Source organism: Hypanus sabinus, chromosome 11 (assembly GCF_030144855.1).
Source record: "Hypanus sabinus isolate sHypSab1 chromosome 11, sHypSab1.hap1, whole genome shotgun sequence".
In the NCBI taxonomy this organism is placed as follows: domain Eukaryota; kingdom Metazoa; phylum Chordata; class Chondrichthyes; order Myliobatiformes; family Dasyatidae; genus Hypanus; species Hypanus sabinus.
Window position 1 is genome coordinate 78,221,551 of NC_082716.1, and position 24,410 is coordinate 78,245,960.

Here is a 24,410-nt window from a genome sequence, read left to right on the forward strand (position 1 = left end):
GAAAATTCATGGGCTTGGTGCCTTGAGAAGCCGTTAGCCCTATTCACAGCAGTGGCAAGATTCTTAAAAAAAAGCAGAAATGACAGGCACCGCCTTTCCAACTGATGTAGTCATGGAACACTACAATAGCATCAGGTTATCCCCATCACAGAGGCTGCTGAAAGTTCAGAGTACCAATTCTGAGGGGCACTGAAGAAACCCGAGCCGAATTAAACCCGATGAATGGCATCACGGTGCAGTCTCTCTTTGCCTTGGTATTATTTAAATGAAGCGAGGCTGTTGTTACAAAATCCCGTAACTGGATCACTTACCAGCAAAGTTAGAGAGGTCCGTTGAAGTCTGATGGTACTATTTTTAAAAGTATTTATTGACAAAGGGCACAAAATTAAGATTAATGCAAACATACAGATAATATACATCATCAATACTAAATCTAAAGCATGGGTATAATAATAATAATCAATAAGAAATAGCTCTATCGTTGTCTAGGGGATAATGTATTGTCCGATGGAAAGATAACAGTCACTATCAGTTCGTTCAAGCTGCAGCGTTGTTGGGTTTAAAAGCGATGTGGTTTAAACTTGCCCAAGTCTTCTTATGATGCTAATCCATGGAGTCAGGGGAGTGGATTTCCCCGTTGTTAGCTAAAAGCTGTTTTCCATGGTTCCAGCCACGGAATTGTACGCATGTGGCCTCCTTTCGATGACTTCCTGCTGTTACGTGGTCACTTAATGTTTCTTCTGGTGCGCCTGAAGGGGTTGTTCCCCAGACCCTCTTTTATACTTCCTCACGGGGTCTCAGATGTCAATCAGGTTGGGATGATGCAATCCCTCAACTAGCCCACTCTGGTCATCCCCTGAGGGGCTTCAATTAATAGTACAGTACTTGGTCTTCCGGAGACAATAGCCATGTCCCGTAGCTTTACATCGCCGGGGAAATGAGGCATTTTGCACGTCCCATTCTCATTTCCTGGGCCCCTTGACCCAACCCACCGGTGATCTTGCGATTCTCACAAAGGAGGGGGCTACAGACGTAACAACGCAAATAAGTGGAGTACAGAGAGAACATGATGTTTTTGCACATGTAAATGCAACTATGAGTTGAGAATGCCAATGAAGTGTTGACTTTGAATGTTATGATGGAGTTTAAAAACAGAGAAAAGTTATAACTGTATTGGTGTTCGTGAGACTGCTTACACTGTATAGAGCTTGGTTGCCTTATTTCAATAATAGATCCGATACAATCAAATGGAGTACAGAAGAGATTCAAAGATTCAAAATACATTTATTATCAAAGAATATATACAGATTACGTCTCTCAGATTTGTCCTCCCACAGGCAGCCACAAAACAAAGAAACACCATGGAACCGATTGAAGAAAACATCGAACACCCCCAACGTATGAAAAAAGAACAAATTTTTGCAAACGGCATAAAGCAAATGAACTAAGGACACATAGAATATCAAACATCAAACCAGGAGTTCAGTAGTATTCAGTTTAGTTCATTTCAGCACCACACCACCTGCACAACGAGCCATTCTTTGCTGACGCACCCAGCTCACATTGATGGCCGTGATCAAACCTCTCAAAACAGCCAAAAGAAACCAAGAAACTGGAATCTAGAAATACATGCACCATGAACCTCAAAGTCCCCTAAGACATTGGGAAAAGCTCTGGGATGAGAGAAATGTCCTATCATGAATAACTAAAAAAAAATTAGACCTGTATCTTTTGACCTTACAAATTTACAAAGCTCCTCATAAATAAAGGGAAGGTAGTCTCTGCTGATTAACAGGGGTTCGAAAGCATTACTGTTAAACAGCACTATGAGGCACCACACAAGGCAATGGAAGAGCTCCGTTTGTCAGGGTGCTGCTCTCGCACTTCACGATTCCAGCATCTGCAGTCCCTTGTGTCCACAGTATGATGCAAGCAGGGCAGAGCTGAAAGGCACAGAAAGGTATCCAACCAGTCGCCTGCATTGACAGGAGTCTCACTCTGGTGATATTCAGCCTATTGGATAGATTAGCATTGAAATATTATGTGGCCCCTCTGGCTTCCCCAGTTTAAGAAGGGCAATATGAAGCATGCATGGAAACGTAGACATTCTTAGGCTCGTTAGCTGTGTGGAAGGATTTGAAATGTCACTCTACAGCAGTGGAATGACAAGAGAAATCATGAGAGATCTTTCAGGTGACAGGGAAAATATACCTTCTGGTATGAAAGATCATCAGCATCATTTAATGTATGAGGAGTGGCGTTATAGAAACTTCATGAGATTGTCTGTGGCAAGGAATTTCATACTTCGACAATATTATGACAGAGACCATAAAATCTTTTAAGGGGAAGTCAATAATTCTTCAAATCAGATGATGCAGGGCTATTGAATCTTCAGGACTGTGTTATTAATCAGTGACTGTTCTCCCACACACATGCCAGTCTAATTTGCATGGTGAACATTTACTGTTCTGGATAGTAATTCCCAACATTATCCACTGAGTAAGTTATGAAATAGACAATGATCTTTCGAAAATGCTCTCATTTGAACAGACTACTATAGCTACAAAATAAGGAAAAAACTCAATAGATACAAGGGGGATCAGAAGGAAATTTAATGTAGGTATTCAAAAATTACAAAGTAAATCAATTCCTTTGATAGACAAAGTAATGAGAGATTGATCTCACTGGCGGTTGCCCACAGGAGCAGATCGGTGGTAGTATCAAATGAACCACGAAGTAACTGAGGATACTTGTTCTGTGTAGGAAGTGATGATGACCTGGAATGTGCAGATCAAACGGGCATTGGATCCAGATTCAACAGCAGTATTGTAAAAGAAAAGCAATAAATCCAAGTGCAGAAAATTACAGGGATTTGGGGAAAAGGCAGGGAAGTAGAACTAAAGGGGTATTTACTTCATGAAAAGCTCGTTACAGGCATAAAGAGATGGACGGCTGCCTCCTGTGTGTTAGATTATGACAATAAAATACTTAACAGGCTTCAAACCTGAGAAAGGCAGGTGACTCCCTCAGAAGTTCTTTTCATTTGATGTTAAACCCCTGAGTACATTTCTAGCACCACCTGTTTTTGTTCCAGCATCTGTTGTTCTTGTTAAATGCAAAATCATAAAGACTATCACAACGGAAAAAAGTATCTTGAAGAAGAATTCAAATCACTGATGCAGGGTGGGTATTGGGCATTCTTCTGGGCAAGATTACAGAGCCTGTCCCTGCACTCGGCCTGGCTGCTTCTAAGCTTGGAATACACTTACTAATGGTGGAGGATGATTAACATAATGAGGGGTTGGGAGTGGGTCAGACAGAGTGCGTAGGTTTCCATTCATGGATGTTATCACTGAAACGAAAACAATAATAATAGTTCAAGAGATTTTAAATGCTTTAAAATAAGTTAGAGCACTTAAGATCAGTTTAAAAGGACATTTGAATGATCCTTCAACACTCAACATTTAATGGACATTTAAATGTTGTCCGTTGGCAGTCATGGCTCAGACTTAGTTGGCTTTAGGTCTGAAGGAATGGTTTTAAGGACAGCACGGGGATGTCAGGAGTCAAGTTAGGGTTTAGGAAGGGATGAGGCAGAGTTAGAGGTCAGGGCCAGTAAATGGACAGTCATAGGCAGGAACTACTGTTCAGAGGTATGAGCACTCCACAGTTGAAGGACAGCAATTCCAGAGGGTGGGTTGACAGGCGCTGAGGATGGAGACCAGTGACCTGAGATAGTTTGGGAGTCGTGGGGTTAGAGGTCCACATGTCCACAAGTTGAAGGCCAAGGACTGGAGGTTCAGAGGCAAACTGTCCTGGGGTTGGAGGCTTGTCTGTGTGTGCGAGTGAGTGGGTAAGGGGGTTGTTTTGTTTTTGTTGTGTTGTTTTGGGCATGCTATGTTGGCACAGGAATGTGTGGTGATTAGTTCAATAGTTCCATGTAATATCAGAGAAATGTATGCAATATACACCCTGAAATCCTTTTTCTTTGCAGACATCCACAAAACAGAACAGTGCCCAAAGAGTTAGTGACAGCTAAAATGTTAGACCCCAAAGCCCCTCCTGCACCCCCTCCCACGCACAAGGAGCAGCAAAGCAATAATCCTCCTCCACCCCCACTCACTTCTGCAAAAAAGCATCAGCACCCTCCACCCACCAAGCAAGGCCCCAGAAAAGGGCAGGATTTGCAGTACAACAGAACGAATTGTTCACCCAGCAATTTGCCATGCTGCAGGCTCTCTCTCTCCCCTTCATAAAGGGAAAGAGAGGCATCTCCTTTCACAGTGAGCGGGGAGACATAACAAAACAACTCACTGATCTAAGGTGTTAAAAGTCTGTTGTGCCACTTTTTCCCCCCAATTCTGTGATCTAAGAATTGGCGACTATCTCTCACCCACCAATGAGGGAAGGAGGGAACCCACCAATGAGGGAACTTGACAAACTAGCAATTCCATGAAATTCATCTGAGGAAAATGAACAATGTATTCCTTGACATTCGTGTGTATTAAAGATTTATACACATGGGATTTAAGTAACAGAATGCTTCTAATTAAAGCTGTGCTTTCATTGTACATTAAGCTAGGCAAAGTAAGCTGTGTGCTTTCCATGTTCTTTCAGTTGTATGGATTCTGCCTGACCCATTGAGTTCCTCCAACAGTTCATTTTATGTTTTATGTTCATTTGTTTGGACCATTACAGAATATCAGTTAAAGACCGAACAGATCAACAAAACAATGAAATAGTGTATAAGATTGATGGTATTTAAAGCTTTATATTCTTGCATTGATTTGCCTTTTAGCAGAAAATAGCAACCATGAACACAAGAGATACTGCAGATGCTGGAACTCACTCAAAATGTTGGAGGAACTCAGGAGGTCAGGTAGCATCTGAGGAGAGGAATAAATAGTTCATGTTTTGAGCTGAGACCCTTCATCAGGAGTTCCTCAGGTGTTTTTTGAATTGTTCCTGTTGAAACTGTTAAGTCTCCTCACTCTCTCTCCAGTGATATTATACCATTTGTATGTTTGAAGTAACACAAATTAAACTCATATTTGTTGGGAAAAATCAGGATAGCCAGTCAACACAAATTAAAATCTTTTATTCTTTATTAAATACTACGTGATTTTCATAATACCTATTTTATAGATTTGGAAAAAACGGCGCTTCCTCAGTTTATGCATTTTCAAAGATGCAAAAGCAGACTGAGAAGTTTCTCCAAGTGTGTCGACAATCTTTGTCAAATTGTTTTTTTAACTAGGCAGTGGGTGTTTGGGTAATCCATAGTGCTCTCTGTGTTCTGTTTAACCGTTTGAATTTGTTACACATTTATTTTGAAGATTTAGAGGGGAGCAGTGCAGATCCAGAGGCAGCCGTGATTCTGCTAAAGATTCAGTGGAAAGAATGACTTCATCAAATGAAGCAGAAGGTCTGAGACAATGACTGCCACATGCTTGTATGTTGCTGCTCTCATACCTTGTGGTTGCACTATGAATTTAGGATGCATGATTAATTTATCACCTATGAGTTTTGTTGAGTGCTTGGCAAACTACTTAAATTATTTGGAAATGTAATCATAACTAATGAACATTCTCTAAGAATGTTCAGGTTAGATTGTATTTTTGAAATTTAGGCCAAGAACAACATTTTATGTTTGCTTCCTCCAATCCCATTTTGTTACAAAAGCATCAACTTCCTCAACATCGTAAGTATTTTTAATTTGCATCCAAAATAAAAACACACAAAATTTATTAAGTGCTTCAAAACATCTAACATCGATACACCTCTCAACTCTATGATGCATGAGATTTATGATATACTTTCAACTTTTTTCGGCGGCATATATTTTGTCCTCAAATCAAATTGTCAAAAGATTGTGATATGACACTGGTTTCCACAAATAAGTATCAAAAGCTTACTATCAAAAGCTGATTAGTTCTGAAAGCGTAGCAAATTATCAAAAAAACCCCTCTAAAACTGATTATTTATGAGAAAATTGAATTAAAATTATTTAAATATTTGGGAATAGTTCTTCCCTTCAACAGCTTTGTGGCAACTGCATTGTATGGATATAAGTTTGAGGGTCAAGAATATTCTTTAACTATTGGTTAGCACTTCAGTTGATCAGACTTAGCTGAATATTCAGAAGCTTCCACTGAAACTGGGGTTCCCAACTTCATTTTATGCCCTTGACCAATACCAATAAGCAAGGGATCTTCAGTCCCAGGTTGGAAACTTCTGTACTGGAAAAGTTGTTTTTGAGTAGTCCATTTTTTAAAAAATGGCTCTTTGAGATGAACTGGAAATGGGAAAATAATGATCATGTGAATTAAAATGCTGGCTGGTGGTGTAGTGGCATCCACACTGGACTTTGAAGCCAGTGGTCCCAAGTTCGAATCTGGTCAGCTGCTCGGTTGAGTGTTGAGCTAGCAACTCGGCCTTGTAAAAAACACTAAAGAAGTGACAAGGTTGCTGCCCGACATGCCACAAGGCACGGACAGCAAGTAAAAAGTGTATTAAAATGGAGTAAAATGAGAACACAGCTGATTGGAAGGAATTGGAGGACTCAATGACTTTGGCTTCAATCTCTGAAGAAAGTGGAAAGTAATAAAAAAAATCCTCAGATATTTGTCCAGAAATTACTTGAGGAATTAAAAGACATACTTCATCTTCTGACTTGCAAGAACTTTAAAAATTTTGAAGTTGGGATAATTGAAAGGAGTTGCAGAAATCGCAAACATTAAACACCCAGACTTAAATTCCAGTAATAATTATATTCCATTTTAGGTATCTGTAGGGTAACATAATTGATGGAAATGTACATAATTCACAACCACCAACATTGAGCTGGGGTTTCACTTTAAGAGGCTGGTCTGACGTGATGAAGTAATTACATAAAGTGTTCTTTTTACTGTGCTTTGACTTCATTTTTTTGGTGTTCAATAGATAAGTTGCTATGGCTTTTCTGAAACATAAACCGCCTTCACTGTTATATTGGTGAAAAGCTATATAAAGGCAATGTACTTCAACATCATGCAGGAAGAATCATTCTTATATTACAGTGATTAAATTAAAGTGATTTACTATATAATTGCAGCATTAGCTGGGACATTTGAATGTGAGCCTATTTTGCGTGCATTGAACAGGGTTCCAAAGAGAAAGCTATCGAGGACACACACACGTGGTTAAGTCAGCCTGTTTATTAGTTTTCATCAGGTGACTAGAATGGAACTGAATGCTATTTCAAGCTTGGGAAGAATCACATAGACAATGGAACAAAGAGTAACAAAACGCCTTTAATTTATCACATCTCCAAAATGTACTAAATAGTTTGTTATGTACAGAACAAATACTATACTTTTTTTATTCAATAAAAAATGAAAAAGCACTGTTTTAATGGCTTTCCTCCTCTAGCCGGGGCTTTTTTGAAGAATCATTCTCTGCAATGAAATAGTCTGCCAACTCACGAAGCGCTTTATAACGGTGAGATATTGTGTTCTTCAGAGCTTTCGGCATTTCTGCATATCTGGGGAGGATTCAATGAAAAACAGTTATCTTAACGGTGTAATTTTCAAAGTACGATACTTATCCTGAAATCAGAAATAAAACTACTAGTTTGATAAACTAAAAAAAAACTCATCACTTACGTCTGGTCAAAGTTGTCAGGCTGAAAACAAGGATCCCAACCAAAGTCTCTGGGTCCCCGAGGATCAACTATTTTGCCCTAAATAACAGAAAGGTGTCTAAACAGTTAGGGAACTTAAAAAAAAACATAACTTTCCAATCAGTGCATTTCCTTGCCATTAAAATCATCAGCTGTAGACTGCAGCATTACATCACTTGAGAGGCCAGGCAGTTCATTCTGCATTAATAGCACTAGACTGTAGCCACAATTTCCTATAATTCATTCTCCCCTTCCCCCAAAGAATGAATTACCCAAACTTATTTGAAATCCAGTGTCAAGCAGGGTTTTGCAGCTCAAGCATCAATGAACATATTTTGTCATGAAAAATGTTAAACTTTCTTTAATATAGTCTCATGTGAAGCTAGTCATTCATGGCAGGAAATGGGTGAGGTGTAAAGCCCAGACAGTTATCAAGGAGTGAATGTACATTTCCAAGCTGGGTGACACACTCAAGAACAAGCTAAATATTCATACTTCTAGCTACAATAATTTTATAGTGAATGGAAGCATGCAAATCTACTGACATCCCATTTTCTGTTGCCTTGCTAAGAAGTGTAAATAGAGTGCTGTTTGGGAGATGATGGAATGGGGCAGTTTAAATGGCTTGGCACAGACAAGATGGGCCAAAAGGACGTGTTTCTGTCATGTATTTTTCTATGAAATTCCCTCAGTTCAATTTCAGTTTCACTCCATATTCATTGCTGGCTTTCACATGGGGTACCACTAAAGAAAAATTACTAACAAAATTTCACTTACTTTCTCTTGGAGAGATAAATGTACTTATTTTCATTTATTGAGATACAGTGCAGAATAGGCCCTTCTGGCCCCTTGAGCCACAGCTCCCAGCTGTCCTCTGATTTAATCCTAGCCTAATCACTGTACAATGACCAATTAAACTAACTGGAACACCTTTGGACTGTGGGAGGAAACCAGAGCACAAGGAGGAAATCCATGCAGTCACGGGGTGAACGTACAAACTCCTTACAGGCAACGACAGGAATTGAACCTGTGCTAACCACTTTGCTACTGTGCTGCCTCTGATCACTCTTTTAGCGTTGTCCAGCACATAATACTGAAAGCTAAGAAAAAGGAAACCTTGAACTTTTATCACGACTTTTACAAGTTTTTAGCCAATGAAATTGTAGTTTACACTAAACAGCGGCAACAGCCAATCTATTTGCAAAATGATAAAATTACCCTAATATGTTCTAATTTTGTGTAAGTGATGGATGTAAAAATCCAGCTTACTGTTTAATGAACACCAAAGATTTTGTATGTGGTTGCATCGTGGAATATGGTTGTTCTCACACAGGTGTTTTTTACAAATACGTACCAGAGTTTTCCCTCGAAACAGCTTCACTGGGTCTTCTGGGTTTCCTGTGCTGTACGCAAAGGTGCAGAGTGCATAAGCTGATTTGTCTTCAAAGCCAGTCAGCATCTTATACAAACCTGCAACGAAGGCCCAAAATAGCAGATTTAATTTAGAATCAGGTTTATTATCACTGGCATGTGTCATGAAATTTGTTAACTTAGCAACACGATAATATAGAAAGAAAAAAATGTAATCAGTTAATGCATGTATGTATATATAAATAAAAAAATCATATAAAACAGATTAAAAATTATGCAAAATAGATATTAAAAAACTGAGTTAGTGCTCAATAGTTCAATGTTCATTTAGGAATCGGATTGCAGAGGGGAAGAAGTTGTACCTGAATCGCTGAGTATGCGTCTTCAGGGCCTCTTTCCTGACAGTAACGACCAGAAGAGGCCATGTTAATGGGGACCTTAATAATGGACGCCTCCTGGCTGAGACACCAGTCTTTGAAGATGTCTTGGATACTATGCAGGGTATTGTTAAACATTTAACAAAATCTTGTGTTGAATTTCTCCTACTCACCCCTCACCTGGATCTACCTTTTACTGCCAGTTCTTGCTCCCCCCCCCCCCCCCCCTATTTATACTGGCCATCTCTCCTTTGTTTCCAGTCCTGACGGCCCAAAGTGTCAACTGTCCAGTTCCCTCCCCCTTCCCTGAGTTTCTGCAGCACTTTGTGCTGATTTGAATGCGAGCTCTTGGTCAAGCTCTTTCCCACAGCAGAGACGAGAGCTTCCTTGGTTGTCTTTTTCCTGTGACTCAGCCCTGTATTAAATATTCAAAGATTGTAGGTGTGTTTCCTTAAACCTTACTGCTTTTTCTGGTTCCTAAAGTTACACAAAATTGTGAGAGGTTCTAGTAAACATGGGGGCGGGGTTTAATTAATTACACTGAATTAGAGAACATAGATATGAGATGATTGGGAAGAAAGAACACACACACACACACACACACACACGATGAGTAAAATTTCCTTAATGTTTTATAAATGGCTTTGCCCAAAGCGGTTGTAGAAAAAAATTCTATCTTGTTTAAAGGAGATAAAGTGTAGGGGTGTGAAGGAGAGAATTTTTTCACTTTTTCAAGAGAGCTGGCATAGATAAAATGGGCTGAATGGCCTCTTCCTGTGAGAATCACACTTATTCAAGTTCTCACATTTTCACATCGTACTTGTTCTACAGAGCGCTCGCACCTGCTCTCAAGCCCGATAACTTGGTGTTCATTTAGAATCCCCTTTCCGTGCCTCTGTCATCAATTACACTTGACATATACTTCACAATTACGGCTGATAAACCCATCCTCCATCTGCTCCAGTAGACAAGCTCATCAGTTCAGCACTGTGCCAGCATGCTTGTTATCATAACGCTCTCACTTCTGCAAGGCACAACTGACTTTACCATGGCCCAGAGCGTCCATTCTCCAGTTTTGACCTCTGTCTTGGTGAGCAACGTGTGCCATATCCTGGGAAAAACTCATCAAGTGAAAACTCGCTAGCAACAGCTACTGGGAATCAGACTCGTGTAATTGAAAACAAATACATCATCCATTTGTGTGGTAGTAACACTCTGGATGACTTCCAGGTCTGTTATAAATTTCAAAAGCATTCGCACACACTTTTAATTACAAATTTCTGTTGCTTCCACACAGTATGAGAATTCTTTATTTTCCTTGTGTTCTCATTAAAGACAGGAGTTTGCTCTGAGAGCCCTTGTGGTATCAGTAGTCACCTACAGCCCTGACAATACAGGCTTCCAACTGTGGGTGCATCAAGATAATGCTTGAAACCCTGTGTGTGCAGAATGCATTTGAGAGCAGGAATCCTGCCCCATTTCCCCACCTAATTTGCCTTCTAGCTCGGAACATGGAGCCAAACAAAAACTTGGTCACTAGCATCCCAGTTTAGATATGCTCACTTTATTGTTACCACAATATGATTCTGGAGGTGCAAGACTGTACTGCTCATTATCACACTATATTTAAAGAGGCAGCAACACTTCCAGTGGCACAAATCTGAATGAGGCAAAGTCAATTGAAAACTTCAAGACTGAACTTGATTTGTCAATTAAGGGATATTGAAAATGGAATTAAGATTCAGCTGCGACCTGCCTGAATCTTGGAACAGATGCAAAGAGATTGAATGTTCAAATTGTGTTCTGGGCAACCAGACTTGTGGTTAATTTCATTACCACAAAACTGTGAGCATTTTTAATAATCTTTAAGAACGAGATAATGACTTCCTGAATCACAAGTCAGTCAAGTCTCTTTCAATTACTTCTCTTTCAGTGCAAGGGACATGAGCCAATCTATTCAGGAAAATTTTTTGAGCAGCTGGAGAAGTAGGTTTGAATCACACCTCTTGCAAACTGTTGCAAAGCAGTGTAGTTGGTTGTCATGGAACAGGGCATGTCCCTCCTTACGGGAGGAGGATATGAGTTGGAAAATTCTTTGGAAAAATATATAGGGGTGAAAGAAAGGAGGCACTGAAAAACCCATAATCTGTTTTAGCCATTTTTAAGCCATTATTTTAGCTAAATACTGCTTTGCAATGGAGTACAGCCTCTGGAAGAAAATCATACTGCAGAGCTCAAGTGGCAGACAGCAAGAAATCTAAACTTCTTAACAACACTGCAGCTTCTACGTTGCCTATTTTATATACAAATAAGATTTCTAACTAATCCCTTCCATGTCTCTCCAGTCAGATATAAAACCATTTACATCTTCTGTGACCAATAAATGTGCTTCTTCCTCGTATCACAATACCCATCTGTGAAGCCCACAGAGAACCTCAATTAATCAACAGAATGTTTAAATGAAGCACACAAAGTAAATTGATATTCACTGATAAAAATGAACTTTGCAGCTACTACAGGTAATAGATAAAATCAGAATTTAGGCTGATTACCAAAATCAAATTGCTTGGTAAACAGTGAACTGAGGAGGCTTAAGTGCAAGGATGACTTACTGGACCATGAAGCTGACTCTTCTGCTGTCATCAACACTATGTGACGTGGGCGATCATGGTCTTAACCATGATTGTTCCTGGCAAATTTTTCAACAGAAGGGGCTTGTCATCATCTTCTTCTGGGCAGTGTCTTTACAAGAGAAGTGACCCCAGCCATTATTAATACACTTTAGAGATTGTCTGCCTAGCATCAGTGGTGGCGTAACCAGGACTTGTGACATCCACAACTGCTCATGTGACTATCCACCTCCTGCTCCCATGGATTCACTTGACCCTGATCGAGGAGACTGACAGCTGCAAAGTTGTCAGGCTACATCACATTGACGTCAACACCATGTGCGTTCACAGTGGAATGGCACATCTGGAGAGACAGAGACACTTTCTACATGATCATACAAATGCAGAAAAATATCCAAGGCTGGGGAATGACATGTGAAGTCAAGAGGAACTGCAGCAGATGTGATGTACAGACAATGAGGTCAACTTAGCCAAATGAGAGACTAAGTATTTCTGAAAGGTCTGAAGCACCTTCACAGGTCAGCCATAGAAACATGCCAAACCGGGGCTATGCATCAATGTCTGGGTCTTACAACTGTTGCAGGAGGGCTTGCGTTCAGCAACTTTTGATCCGCTCGTTGCTCGAGTGTAGCCCATGCAGGATTTAGCAAGCGAGTCTATGAACAGAAAGTTCTCTGACTTGGATGCAAGCCCCAGTGGGAAAGGAGTACAGATTGGTTAATGCACAGAATAGGAATAAACAGGATAATACAAGGGCAGCACACAACCAGTGCAACAAGGGTCAGAGCTTTGGCCTAAGCTACATACAATTTGTATCAACCAATGAGGGACAAAGTGGAACATGCCCTTGTTTGCTACTAATATATAGCTTGGAAGGAAAGCAAGGAAACTTTCTAGCTTACCAAAAGTAGAAGAGACAATGAACCAGAGAATATTGAGAGGAACTGTGAAATTATTTTCTATGACGAGAAGAACGGTATTGCAACAAGTAAGAAAAAGTGACAGACTATTTAATGTTTGAATGAGAATCTGATGGAATGCAAAACCCAGTTATCTGGCATTTGGGAAGACGTGCTATCTTAGCTTTAACTGCATCGAGGTTGCAGAATAAGAGGAAGGAAGACTTGCTGTGATTGTACAGGGCTTTCGTAAGGACATTTCTGGAGCACCGTGCAAGCACTGGAGCTCTGGAGGAAATATTTGTCTCAGAGAGTGCAACAAATGTTCACCAGATAGATTTCTGGGATATGGGGATTGTTCTGAGAAAAGATTCAATGGAATTGGGACAATATAATGAGAGAAGACAGCACTCAGAGACAAAAGGCAAAGTCTAGTTTATTGCCATAGGTGCAAGTACATGCATGTGCAGGAACAACAAAATGCTTACTGCAGCAACGGCACAGTCACACGGCATCATTTACGCCACCTTCAGAGGAGATGCATAACTTAAACATTTTATTTCACACAAAAACAATTATTACAAATAAAACAAGTGGATAAAATTCTAAGGAGGAACTGACAGAAATAACACTGAGAAGTCTTGAGAACTCCGAGAGATGAGAGCAAGTAGTCATTGTCCCAGGATATTTAGTGCTCTCTAATTGGAGGTTTACGCCTCTTTGAAATTCTCCAGTCGAGCACAGTGGATGCTCACCCGATGAGAATATTGAAGACTGAGATCATCAGACTTTTGGGCACCAAGGTAATTGATAGATATGTGGATGGGATGGGAAAATCTCAAAAACATTTAAGCATGATGTAAGTGAATGGTGGAGCTGCTAGAATGGGCAGCTTTTGTGGCTCATGACGTACGGCGACTGTGTGCCCATATTAAGTTTGGGCTACTACCATCTTTAATTATGACAAGGAATTAAAAGCGAACAACACTTCTTCCATTTTCAGTTGCTTCTCTCAACTTTGTCATATCCAGTACTGTGCAAAAGTCTTGGGGATATTTTTAAGGCTAGGATGCCTAAGGCTTTTGCACAGTACTGTAGTAATTTTATGTATTGCACTGTACTGCTGCCACAAAAAAAAATCATGACATACGTGAGTGATGATAAACCAGATTCTGATATGAGACTCTATTGTGGACTGAGATTGGAGAGGGGAATAATGGTTGGGAAAAGGGGAAGACAGAGGGATGGGAGCAGGAAGCTCCAGACAGACATTCTGTAACCAAGATGTATAAGATGATGAGGCAGTGACATCAGTGCCGGACTCTGGAGCGAAGGTTCCCGAGTTCGAATCCAGTTGAGCCACTCCCGGACACACTTTCCACCTGTGCCAGGTCAAGCTCACAACTCGGCCTCATTAAAAAAAAACACTGTGCTGTGAGGAGGACGTGGGGTCCACTCAAAGAATCTTTCCTCCAAGACAACCACTTGAAAAGTGGTCACTGAGGCTCTGGCAGAGCTTGGACATGGCACACAAAAAAAATGATGAACGGCATTGATCACACGGATTGATCAGAGGCTTTTTCACAATGCTGAAAAGGCTATCACAAGAGAGCACAGTTTTAAGGTACTTGGAAGTAAGTACTTGTCAGGGATAAGTTCTCTTTTTTTAAATAAACACAGAGAGTGGTGAGTATGTGGAATGGGCTATCGGCGATGGTGGTGGAGACAGATACGATAGGGTCTTTTAAGAGACTCCTGGATAGGTACATGGAGCTTAGAAAAATAGAGGGATATGGGTAACCCTAGGTAATTTCTAAAGTACGTACGTATTCAGCACAGCTTTGTGGGCCAAAGGACCTGTATTGTGCTGTAGGCTTTCTACGTTCTATGTTTGGAACCAAATGACCTTGCCTGGTGTCTCAGAGCTGGGTGTGTCTGCACCAGTGCCACCCTCTGCCCTTGGCACACCCTCTCTGCCACCTGTCCCACACCCCTCCCATGGTGCTCCACCCTCGCCATTCCCAACATCCTTTGCTCCTGCCAGATTTACAAACTTGCTCTGCGCTCCACGTTGACAAATACAGCACTGCAGCCTAGCTATGTATACTACGTGTGCCTAAGGCCTTTGTATAGTATTATAAATTCCTTAGTTAAGAAGACATTCTTGAACCACTTCCAAATGTCAGCTTTTATTACCTCCTCACTCATTACCAGTGTTTACAACAAGTCATAGTATCTAACATAAAGCTGTTAAATAACTTACCTTCAGGTCGTAACTTTGACAGGAACCATTTTCTAGAAGATAGTGGAAGCATAAATAAAATGTTTGTTATTTATAATAATTAAAACATCATAAACATATTCTCTATCAATACAGAAGCTAATTGTCGGTCCCAAAATGTCACAATTAAGCTGCATTTTCGTGTTTTCCAATTTTCTTCTCACTAATACCCATGAGGATATAATATACAGAGGTTGGGAAATCAGGGGAAATCTCAAAGTCAAAGTACATTTATTATCAAAGTATGTATGCAGTATACAAGGCTGTGATTCATCCTCCTACAGACAGCCACAAGACAAAGAAACATCATGGAACCTACTGCATACGTACTTTGATAATAAACGTACTTTTAGACTTTGAAATTCTGGGAAATAAGATGTCTATTTTTTAACATGTGAACAGAAATTCAGTCTTATAAATACATAGTGAATTTCTTGCTCATTTTACCTACGGCCTCATTTCCTTCCATGCCATTCACTCTGATGGCTGATGAGCACTGGGGTAGAATGGCTAGCGTAATGCCAATAGGCACCAGCGACCCAGGTGCAATTCCACCACGTCTGTCAGGAGTTTGTACGTTCTTCCCATGACCATCAGGTTTGCTCCCACATGCCAAGGACATACAGCTTAGTAGGTTAATCAGTCACATGGCTGTCATTAGGTGGCATTAGGGCTCATTGGGCTGGAATGATCTGTTACCGTGCTGTATCTCTAAATAAATAATAGAATAAAAGCTGCAGAGGTTGGAATACTTTCTATTAGGTGCATGGATAATTAAGATTGCTTTGCTCAATCAGTGATAGTCGAAGAGATTTAAAATCTTAGGAGTTGGGTGGGGTGAACAGGCAACTACAGTTTCCCATAGTTGGGCGAGTCCATGACAAGAATTCATCATGGATTTGTCTGGGAAGTGAATTTAATTTAAATACACAAATCTAGAATGAGATGCTCGTCCTGTAAGAGTAACCATGAAAATATCAGATTGTTGCAAAGACATGGTTTCTTCTAGCCAAACCTTTTCTTTCTTTATGTCCTCCTCAGTAAAAAGTATTCTGCTTTGGATGCCGTTATGAGAAACAACCTTCCAGGAGAAAGCCACAGCGATGAGGTCTCTGGCTCTGTGACTCAGAAGTGAAAGGAGTGGGGAATGAAAAATTGGAGAATGGTAGTGGTAGGCATTTCAATAGTTCAGGGGACAGGAGGTTCTGTGGACATGTTGTTTCCCTGGTGCCAGGGTCAAAGACGGTCCACGGCATTCTTCAGGTGGAAGTGGGCAGTCAGAAGTCGTGATATCAATGACGTGCAGGAGAAGGGATGAGGTCTTGGAGAGAACACAGGGAGCTAGGTAGAAAGTTGAAAAGCAGAACCTCAAGGGTAGTAATCTCTGGATTGCTGCCTGTGCCCCGCAGCAGAAAGGGTAAGAAGTGAATGATTTTCCAGATGAATGTGTGGCTGAAAAATTGGTGCAGGGGCCGAGGTTTCAGATTTGAGGATCACTGGGAATCTCTTCTGGGAAAGGTCTGACCTGTACAAACAGGGCAGGTTTTCTAAAGCTGTTGGGGAGGATTTTAACTAGTTTGGTATGGGTCAGAAACCACAGTGATAGGTCAGGAGATGGAGCAATTGGAGTAAAGATAGATGCATGTGTAGAGAGAGAGAGGAAGAAAAGGTGGTGGCAAGGGCATAATTGCGGTCAGCTGGATGTGTGTCTAATTTAGTGTTAGTATCAGGAACAAAGCTGATGAACTTGGTTCCATATACTGACCATTCAATGGCCTTTACTAAGCCTGGGCTGTCAGAAGGCCACTGGATGTCCCGGGGTTTAGATGTTTCAAAAGGGACAGGGCCGAAGGTAAAAGAGGTGGGGAAGTGGTATTGCTAGTTAAAGATAGTATCACAGCCGCAGAAAGGGAGGATGTCACGCAGGGATTGTCCACTGAGTCAGTGGGAATTATAGATCAGCAAGTCTTATGTCAGTGGTGGGCAAAGTACTGGAGAAGATTCTTAGAGACAGGATTAACAAGCATTGAGAAATTAGCTAGCATGGCATTGTGAGCGGCAGCCTAATGCAAAGAGGCACAATATTTATGGATGATTGGAGAAGGGGATAGGGACGATACAAGGGGCAAGTTTTTTTTATATATAGAGTGGTGGGTGCGTGGAATGTGCAGTCAGGAGTGGTGGGAGATTAGAGACGTTTAAGACTCACAGATAGGCATATCGATGAAAGAAAACTGGAGGGCTACATGGGAAGGAAGGTTGAAACTGAATTTAGGGTTGGCACAACTTCACAGTCTGAAGTACTGTTCCAAGTTCTTTATCCCCTTACCACCCTCTTTTGTTGAACAAAACCACCTCAATAGCTCCAATTTTTGCTCACGTTTGTACCTGTGGTTTTGTTTATCTTTCAGAGTTATGCAGCCCACCCATTCACCAGTATTTGGCCTCTACCTCCCTAAACCAAGGGTTCCCAGCCTTTTTTATGCTATGGACCCATCATTAAGCAAGGATCTGTGGACTCCAGGTTGGGAACCCTTGCTCTAAACCATTTCTATCCATATACCTGCCCAAATGCCCTTTGCATGTTCCAATTGTACCCACCTCTACCACTTACTCTGGCAGCTCATTCAACTACTTACCACCCTGTAGGATCAGGATGCTATTGGTCCATGGCATAAAAATGGTTGGGGACACTATGGGTTCATCTCGAGTCTAGGTGAACTAAATATCCTTTCCATAGTAGCTCACCAACCACTGAAAACAAGGCACCAATGGAAACAGGATCGGGGCCTCGCATAAATTAGCCCCATTCTCTTTGCCTTGCCTTATTGTGCCCTAAAATCTATTGTTCTTTTACATTTTATTGACTTCTTGCATGTTTAAGACTATTCACATGCATTGAAAGGATTTTAACAGTATTCTTGTGTTCCTTGTTATTTTTTTTCTAACTCTATTACCTCACACACTAGGGCATTAAATTGCTTATTTATACAACTCTTACAGACATACCACAAGTGGAAACATTTCCTGCTGTCAGTTTAGATTACATTTAAACCTTTCCTTCTTTTGGCACAAATGCACCCAGCACCATCTCCTGTCTATAGGACACCCATTAGTCATAACTCTGTGCATGTCAGTAACATGCCTTTATATTCCCATTGATTCATATTTCTGTAGTACAGTGGATTTCAGTTAATTGGGACACATCGAGACCAGCACATCTCGACAATTAAGCAGCTGCCCCAATTAGCTGAAGTTTCACAGAAATAGTTAAAATGGCACAAAAAAAGACAAACTACTGTTTAACTAACAAGTTATGTATTTAAATGAAATAGAGAACAAATTAGAACATGACCAATACTACTACAGTACTATTAGATTATGATGCAGTTTCTAATAATTATCAATAAAGGAATTCATCTAGTTCTTTAGATTGACTCTAAATAAAAATCAGGGACAATGGACCACCTTCATACAATACTTTTGATAAATGCATCCTCCAAATCTTCGTTTTCATTGTAACATTCCAGGTACTGTCAATACCTTCAAATGCTTTGTAGTTCCTAACTTGAAGTTGTGAAATTGTTCCGTTTTCACTCCTGGCCTTTATGGCATCTTTAAGCATGAATGCTTGAAAAATGGTTCTGAATTATCTTACTGATTATTTCTTGCCAACAATCAGAGAGAAAAATCACTGCTTTTTGAGCATAAACACATGTGACCCACACTATTTAAAAACTGTTCTCTGTCTAAAAACTGTACAGTGTCATGTCGGACAGCCAAATAGGCTTGGCAATTTCCTGTCTCTTGTCCCAAATAAGTGGCATAGAGGAAAAAAATAAATGACGGGAATCCCAACTATTTCCTCGAAGAATTAAAAAAAATTTGTCCCAAATAAGCGGCTGTCCTAATTAACTGGAATCCAGTATTTTAATTGGTAACAAACCATGGTAAATTACTCAAGACATTTTTGAAAATCTGCCCAGAATACTTCCATTGAATTACCAATGCTGTAAGAAATAATCTTGAATCATTGTATGCTATTAACAAATTAATGTAGATTTATGTTTGTCATAAATATTAGGTGATATCTCCTCTTCTGAAGGTGATGTGGGTGGGATCTTTTAAACCCACCTGAAAGCAGATGGGAGCTTGGTTGACTGGAGTCATAGAGAATTCAAGTTAACAGCACTGAACCAGGTCCTTTTGCACCTTTCCAATCATGTTCCTGTCTCAGTGTCTTTAAAAAACTGCCTTTTAGTCCCGTTAGCCGAGTCCACATAGACACCACCCTTTGTTGCCCCTCAAGTTCCCATTAAGTCTTGTCCCGCTCGTCTTATACCCATGCCTTCCTGTTTTTCATTTCCCATTTCTGGGAAACAGACTGAGTGACCTTTATATTATACACCTCTATAAGATCTCCTCTCAATCTCCAAAGCTCTAAGGAATAAAGTTTTAGCCTGTCCAACCTCTCCCTGTAGCTCAGTCCCTTAAGTTCTGGCATCATCCTTGCCCATCTTTCCCGTTTAATAAGACCTTTCCTATAACAAGTCTACCAAACCTTAAAGTCACTGCTCTAGCTGTGGAATCATCGGTGTTCTGTACAATGGCATCAAGTCCTACCATTTTTTAACTATTCCTTGAAACGAGCCATCTCCAACAGTGCATCACGCCCTCAGAACCACACTAGATGGTATGCCCAGGTTATAGGATGGTGGATGAACATACATCCTCTGAAATGAGAGTTCTACATGCACAAACCCAAATGAAGCAGCATTCTGTCCTCTGAAATTTATTCAAACAATAAATGCCATTGAACCATAGAAACTTTTTGGAATCTTTATTTAAGGAAAAAACTTTAGTTCCTGAATAAATCAATGGCCTTGGATGTTTCTGTGTGCTTTACCACGAGGAGCCTCACACTTCATGCAGACAATTCCGATGAATCCATACATGTGTCATTGAAGCCACACATTCCAATCTGAGTGCAACTTGATGTCGGTCAGTTCTATTCAATAAACAATCTTAACTTTTCTCCACGATTTAAAAACCTGCCTGCTTCCTAATGGTTAACTAAAGCCAAGAGCACCTGATAAACATTCCTAGCTAAAAAATGACATGAAGTGTTAAATTGGCCTTAGTTATAAATTTGGCACAACATCATGGGCCGAAGTGTGCTGGAGCAATGTTTTTTAACCTATTTGAGAAGTGTAGTAATCTTAGTTCACGATTTGGGAAACCTATTTATATGCATTTTGTTACTACGAATTAAAGCACTGTTGGAACTTAAAATGAGATACGCAGATGCCACTATTTTTCTTGCTTTTTTTTATAAGCACAAACAAAAGCTTAAATCCAACAGTACTCCCCAGGAGACTGGCAAGTGGAATGAGGAATGCAGATGAAAGAATGCTATTTAGCTTTTCGCCACAAATCCATGCTACAGAAAATAGGCTTTCAATGAAAACAGTCTTCTACTTGGCCAGTGGTGCTGGAATCTGGCGACAGCTGCAGAGAGAATCCAAGGATCATGCATTGAAGGGACTGGGTATCACGCTATTTTATCTCTGGGATCTGCACATGAACCCACATCACAAACAGGTCGATCACATCACTTAGGGTCATATAGCATGGAAAAGGCTCTTTAACTCGAACGGCCCATAATTCCCACTTGTATTGATCTCGTTTGCTCATGATTGGCCCGTATCCCACTAAACCTTTCTTATCCAATACATTAACAACATGCAAAAAGACAATTAAACAGGCAACTGCCTCAAAAGCTTCCTCTGGCAGCATATTCTATGCACTGACTGCCTTCTGGTTGACAAAGTTACTCTCAGATTCCTACTAAATCTCTTCTTCTTGCCCTTAACCTATGTCCTCTAGTTCTTGATTTCCTAAAGCAGGGGCTCCCAAACTTTTCTTATGCCATGGAGCTTTAACATTAACCAAGGGTTCCATGGATCCCATACTGAGTACCCTGACCCTAATGAGTGTGTACATTCACCCTACCCGTGCTCCTCATGATTTATTTTGGAAACTTACTGAACGTCACCGCGCAGCTGGCAGGCAAAACAATCTGAGACACAAAACAGCACAGCGTGCACTTTGGAAACTGGGACAGCACGCAGGGTCATCCTACCTGTCCTGGGCCCAGCACGCAAAAGAAAGCATGGAGGCTGTTAGAGTGAGTTTTTGTGTAGATGATTCATTTACACTTAAATGACTTTGGCCACCAGTCTTCTGTTCTTTGACAAAGTACTGTGGATTGAGTTCATAACAATGTATTTCCTAAAAGCTGAGAATACTGGAATACTAGCCCAGACGCTGTGGATGGAAGTGTGAGGTCACCAGGAGACGCTCATGGAGTGAGCACTGTTTCAGATTCACTCCATAACCTTTACTTTTTTTAACCTATGAACACCCTTATTTAACTTACTTTTACCTACACCAAAAGATTCTTGCTACTTTTTTGGATTTATCTTTAAGAGCCTATTGTGAATTTTGAAGAAATGAGTACAGAAATGGCTTTGAGGTCTAAAGGGCGAGACCCTGGGAAAGATCCTAACGGCAACGGAAGGAAAAAAAAAGACCGATCCTAAGCGCACTGAATTGACTTATGAAATATTATTGGAGCTTTTAAATGAAAAATTTGAAGAACGACGACAAATTTTCAAACAAGATATAAAGGCTTTTCAAGATTATATGGATAAGACGGATTCAGTAGTTAACCAGCAGCAAGTTCTAATCGCAACTTTGCAAGAGGACGCTCGGAAGCGAGACTTGATAATTGAAAAACTGGAGCAGAAATTACTTTCGACGATTAAACAGGTGGAAACACTTAAAGCCAAGAGTGTTGACTTTGAAAATCGGTCCAGAAGACAGAACTTACGCATACTTGGTCTCCCGGAAGGTATCGAACAAGGGGACCCCTCGAAGTATTTTGCTCAACTTTTAAAGGATGCATTCCCTTCTGTATTCCCAGGCAGTCCTCCGTTACTTGATCGATTATATTTTTGTTTTTTTACTAGCAATTATATTAAGAAGTTTGTTTTGGTATAGTGATCTTTTTTTTGGAGTTTGGGTGGATTTTTTTCCCCTTTATATACGGAGTTGCTTTCTCCTGGCTTGGGAGGGGCTTTCTCTTCTTGGGTGGGGGGGGGGGGGTTTCCCCCTAAATCTATTGTTCTTTTTATCAGTATTTTTTAGTTTTCTTATTTGGGCTGATTTTAAACTACTAAAATGCCCACGATGTCATCACTTCCGGGTCCGCCCCTTATTTTTGTTCCTCTTCTGGGTGCATGAGTTCAGAATTTGGTTAACCCTTTATTTATCAAAGGGTTGATTTCAGAAATATGGCTCAGACCATTAATTTTGTCTCTTGGAATACTAATGGCTTCAACCTTCTGATTAAACGGAAAAAGATTTTTAAAGTATTCCAAAGACTGAATGCACATATTATTTTTGTACAAGTAACTCATGTGAGGAAAGAGGACAATCATCATTTTTTTTAGGTTTTGGAGGGGTCAACAGTACCATTCAAATTCGAATGCTAAAGTAAAGGGAGTTTCAATTTTTATTGACTCCTCTATTGCATTTGTCCAACACGATATTATTTCGGATCTGAATGGTAGATTTTTGTTAATTACTGGGTTACTATTTAACAAAAAGGTTGCTATGGTTAATGTTTATGCTCTAAATGTGGATTATCCCGATTTTCTTAAGTCCTTATTTACTTCTCTACCTAATCTAAATGAATATAGGTTAATAATGGGTGGTGACCTTAATTGTTGTTTAAATCCTTTGTTGGACAGATCTATATCTACTCAGACTTTACCTAATAAGTCAGCCACTTATATTAATTCTTTTTTGACTGATAATGGAATTTTTGATATTTGGAGATTTCGGCATTCTATGAACAAAGAGTTTTCATTTTTCTCACATGTTTATCATTCCTACTTGAGAATTGATTATTTTTTTATTGACTTGTTTTATTCCATCGGTAATTGGTTGTAATTATGATATTATAGCCATCTCTGACCATGGTCCATTAAAACTTCCTGTTAAATTTATGGATACAGCTTCTAGTGCTAGAAAATGACGATTTGATTCTACCTTACTGCAAGATCCGGATTTCATTAAATTTATGAAGGAACAGATCGATTTCTTCTTTTCAAATAATTCCACAGATGATATTTCTTGCGGAACACTTTGGGACACTTTTAAAGCATATATACGTGGACAGATTATCTCCTATTCCGTTGGTTTGAGAAAACGCATTAAGAAGGAAACTCTTTTGTTGGTTGATAAAATTAAAGAGATTGACAAGTAATATTCGACTGCTCCTAGTAAGGAGCTTTACAAACAAAGGGTTGAACTTCAAATGGAACATAGTTTATTACTTATATCTTCAATTGAAAATCAATTAATGAAAACCAGATCTGATTTTTATATACATAGTGATAAATCGGGTAAACTGTTAGCTAGTCAATTGAAGAATGCTTTGGTTAAACGTCAAATTACCAAGATCCGTCAGCAGAATGGGGATCTGACAGTTAACCATGATGAGATAAACAAATCATTTCAAGATTTTTATACCTCCCTGTATCATTCCGAATTCCCTCATGATCATAATACCATGTGCGATTTTCTTGGGAAATTGAATTTTCCAAAATTATCATCAGATGATCTTTCAATATTAGAAACTCCTATTACAGATGTAGAAACTAAAGGGATTATTTCCTCTATGAATTCTGGGAAAGCACCAGGTCCAGATGGGTACACAGTAGAATTTTTAAAATGTTTTTCCGCTACTCTTTCTCCTTGGTTATGCAGGGTTTTTGAAGAAGCAATTAGATTGGGCAATCTGCCACAATCTGCCACAAGCTTCCATTTCTTTAATATTGAAGAAAGATAAAGACCCTACTGACTGTGCATCCTATAGACCATTATCTTTATTGAATGTAGATTCCAAGATCTTTTCCAAGTTACTGGCATCCAGGCTGGAGAAGGTATTACCCCAAATTATTTCAGAAGATCAAACTGGTTTTATTAAAAATCACTAATCTTTTTTCAATGTTAGGAGATTATTCAATATTGTTTATACTCTTTCACATAGCACTTCAGAATGTGTCATTTCATTAGATGCAAAGAAAGCATTTGATAGAGTTGAATGGCCATACTTATTTAACG

The 24,410-nt window shown here is 39.9% G+C and overlaps 1 protein-coding gene across 1 annotated transcript in view; it reads right to left on the reverse strand.

The window, feature by feature from the left end:
• Positions 1-7,272: 7,272 nt before the first annotated feature.
• Positions 7,273-24,410, reverse strand: part of itpa (inosine triphosphatase (nucleoside triphosphate pyrophosphatase)) — a 37,811-nt gene continuing 20,673 nt past the window's right edge. Inside the window, exons 5-8 of the mRNA XM_059984811.1 lie at positions 15,201-15,232; positions 9,015-9,130; positions 7,644-7,720; positions 7,273-7,522 (exon numbers count right to left, since the gene is read on the reverse strand). Coding sequence (XP_059840794.1) covers positions 7,390-7,522; positions 7,644-7,720; positions 9,015-9,130; positions 15,201-15,232 — 358 coding nt within the window. The 3' untranslated portion in view covers positions 7,273-7,389. The remainder of the gene's footprint in view (positions 7,523-7,643; positions 7,721-9,014; positions 9,131-15,200; positions 15,233-24,410) is intronic.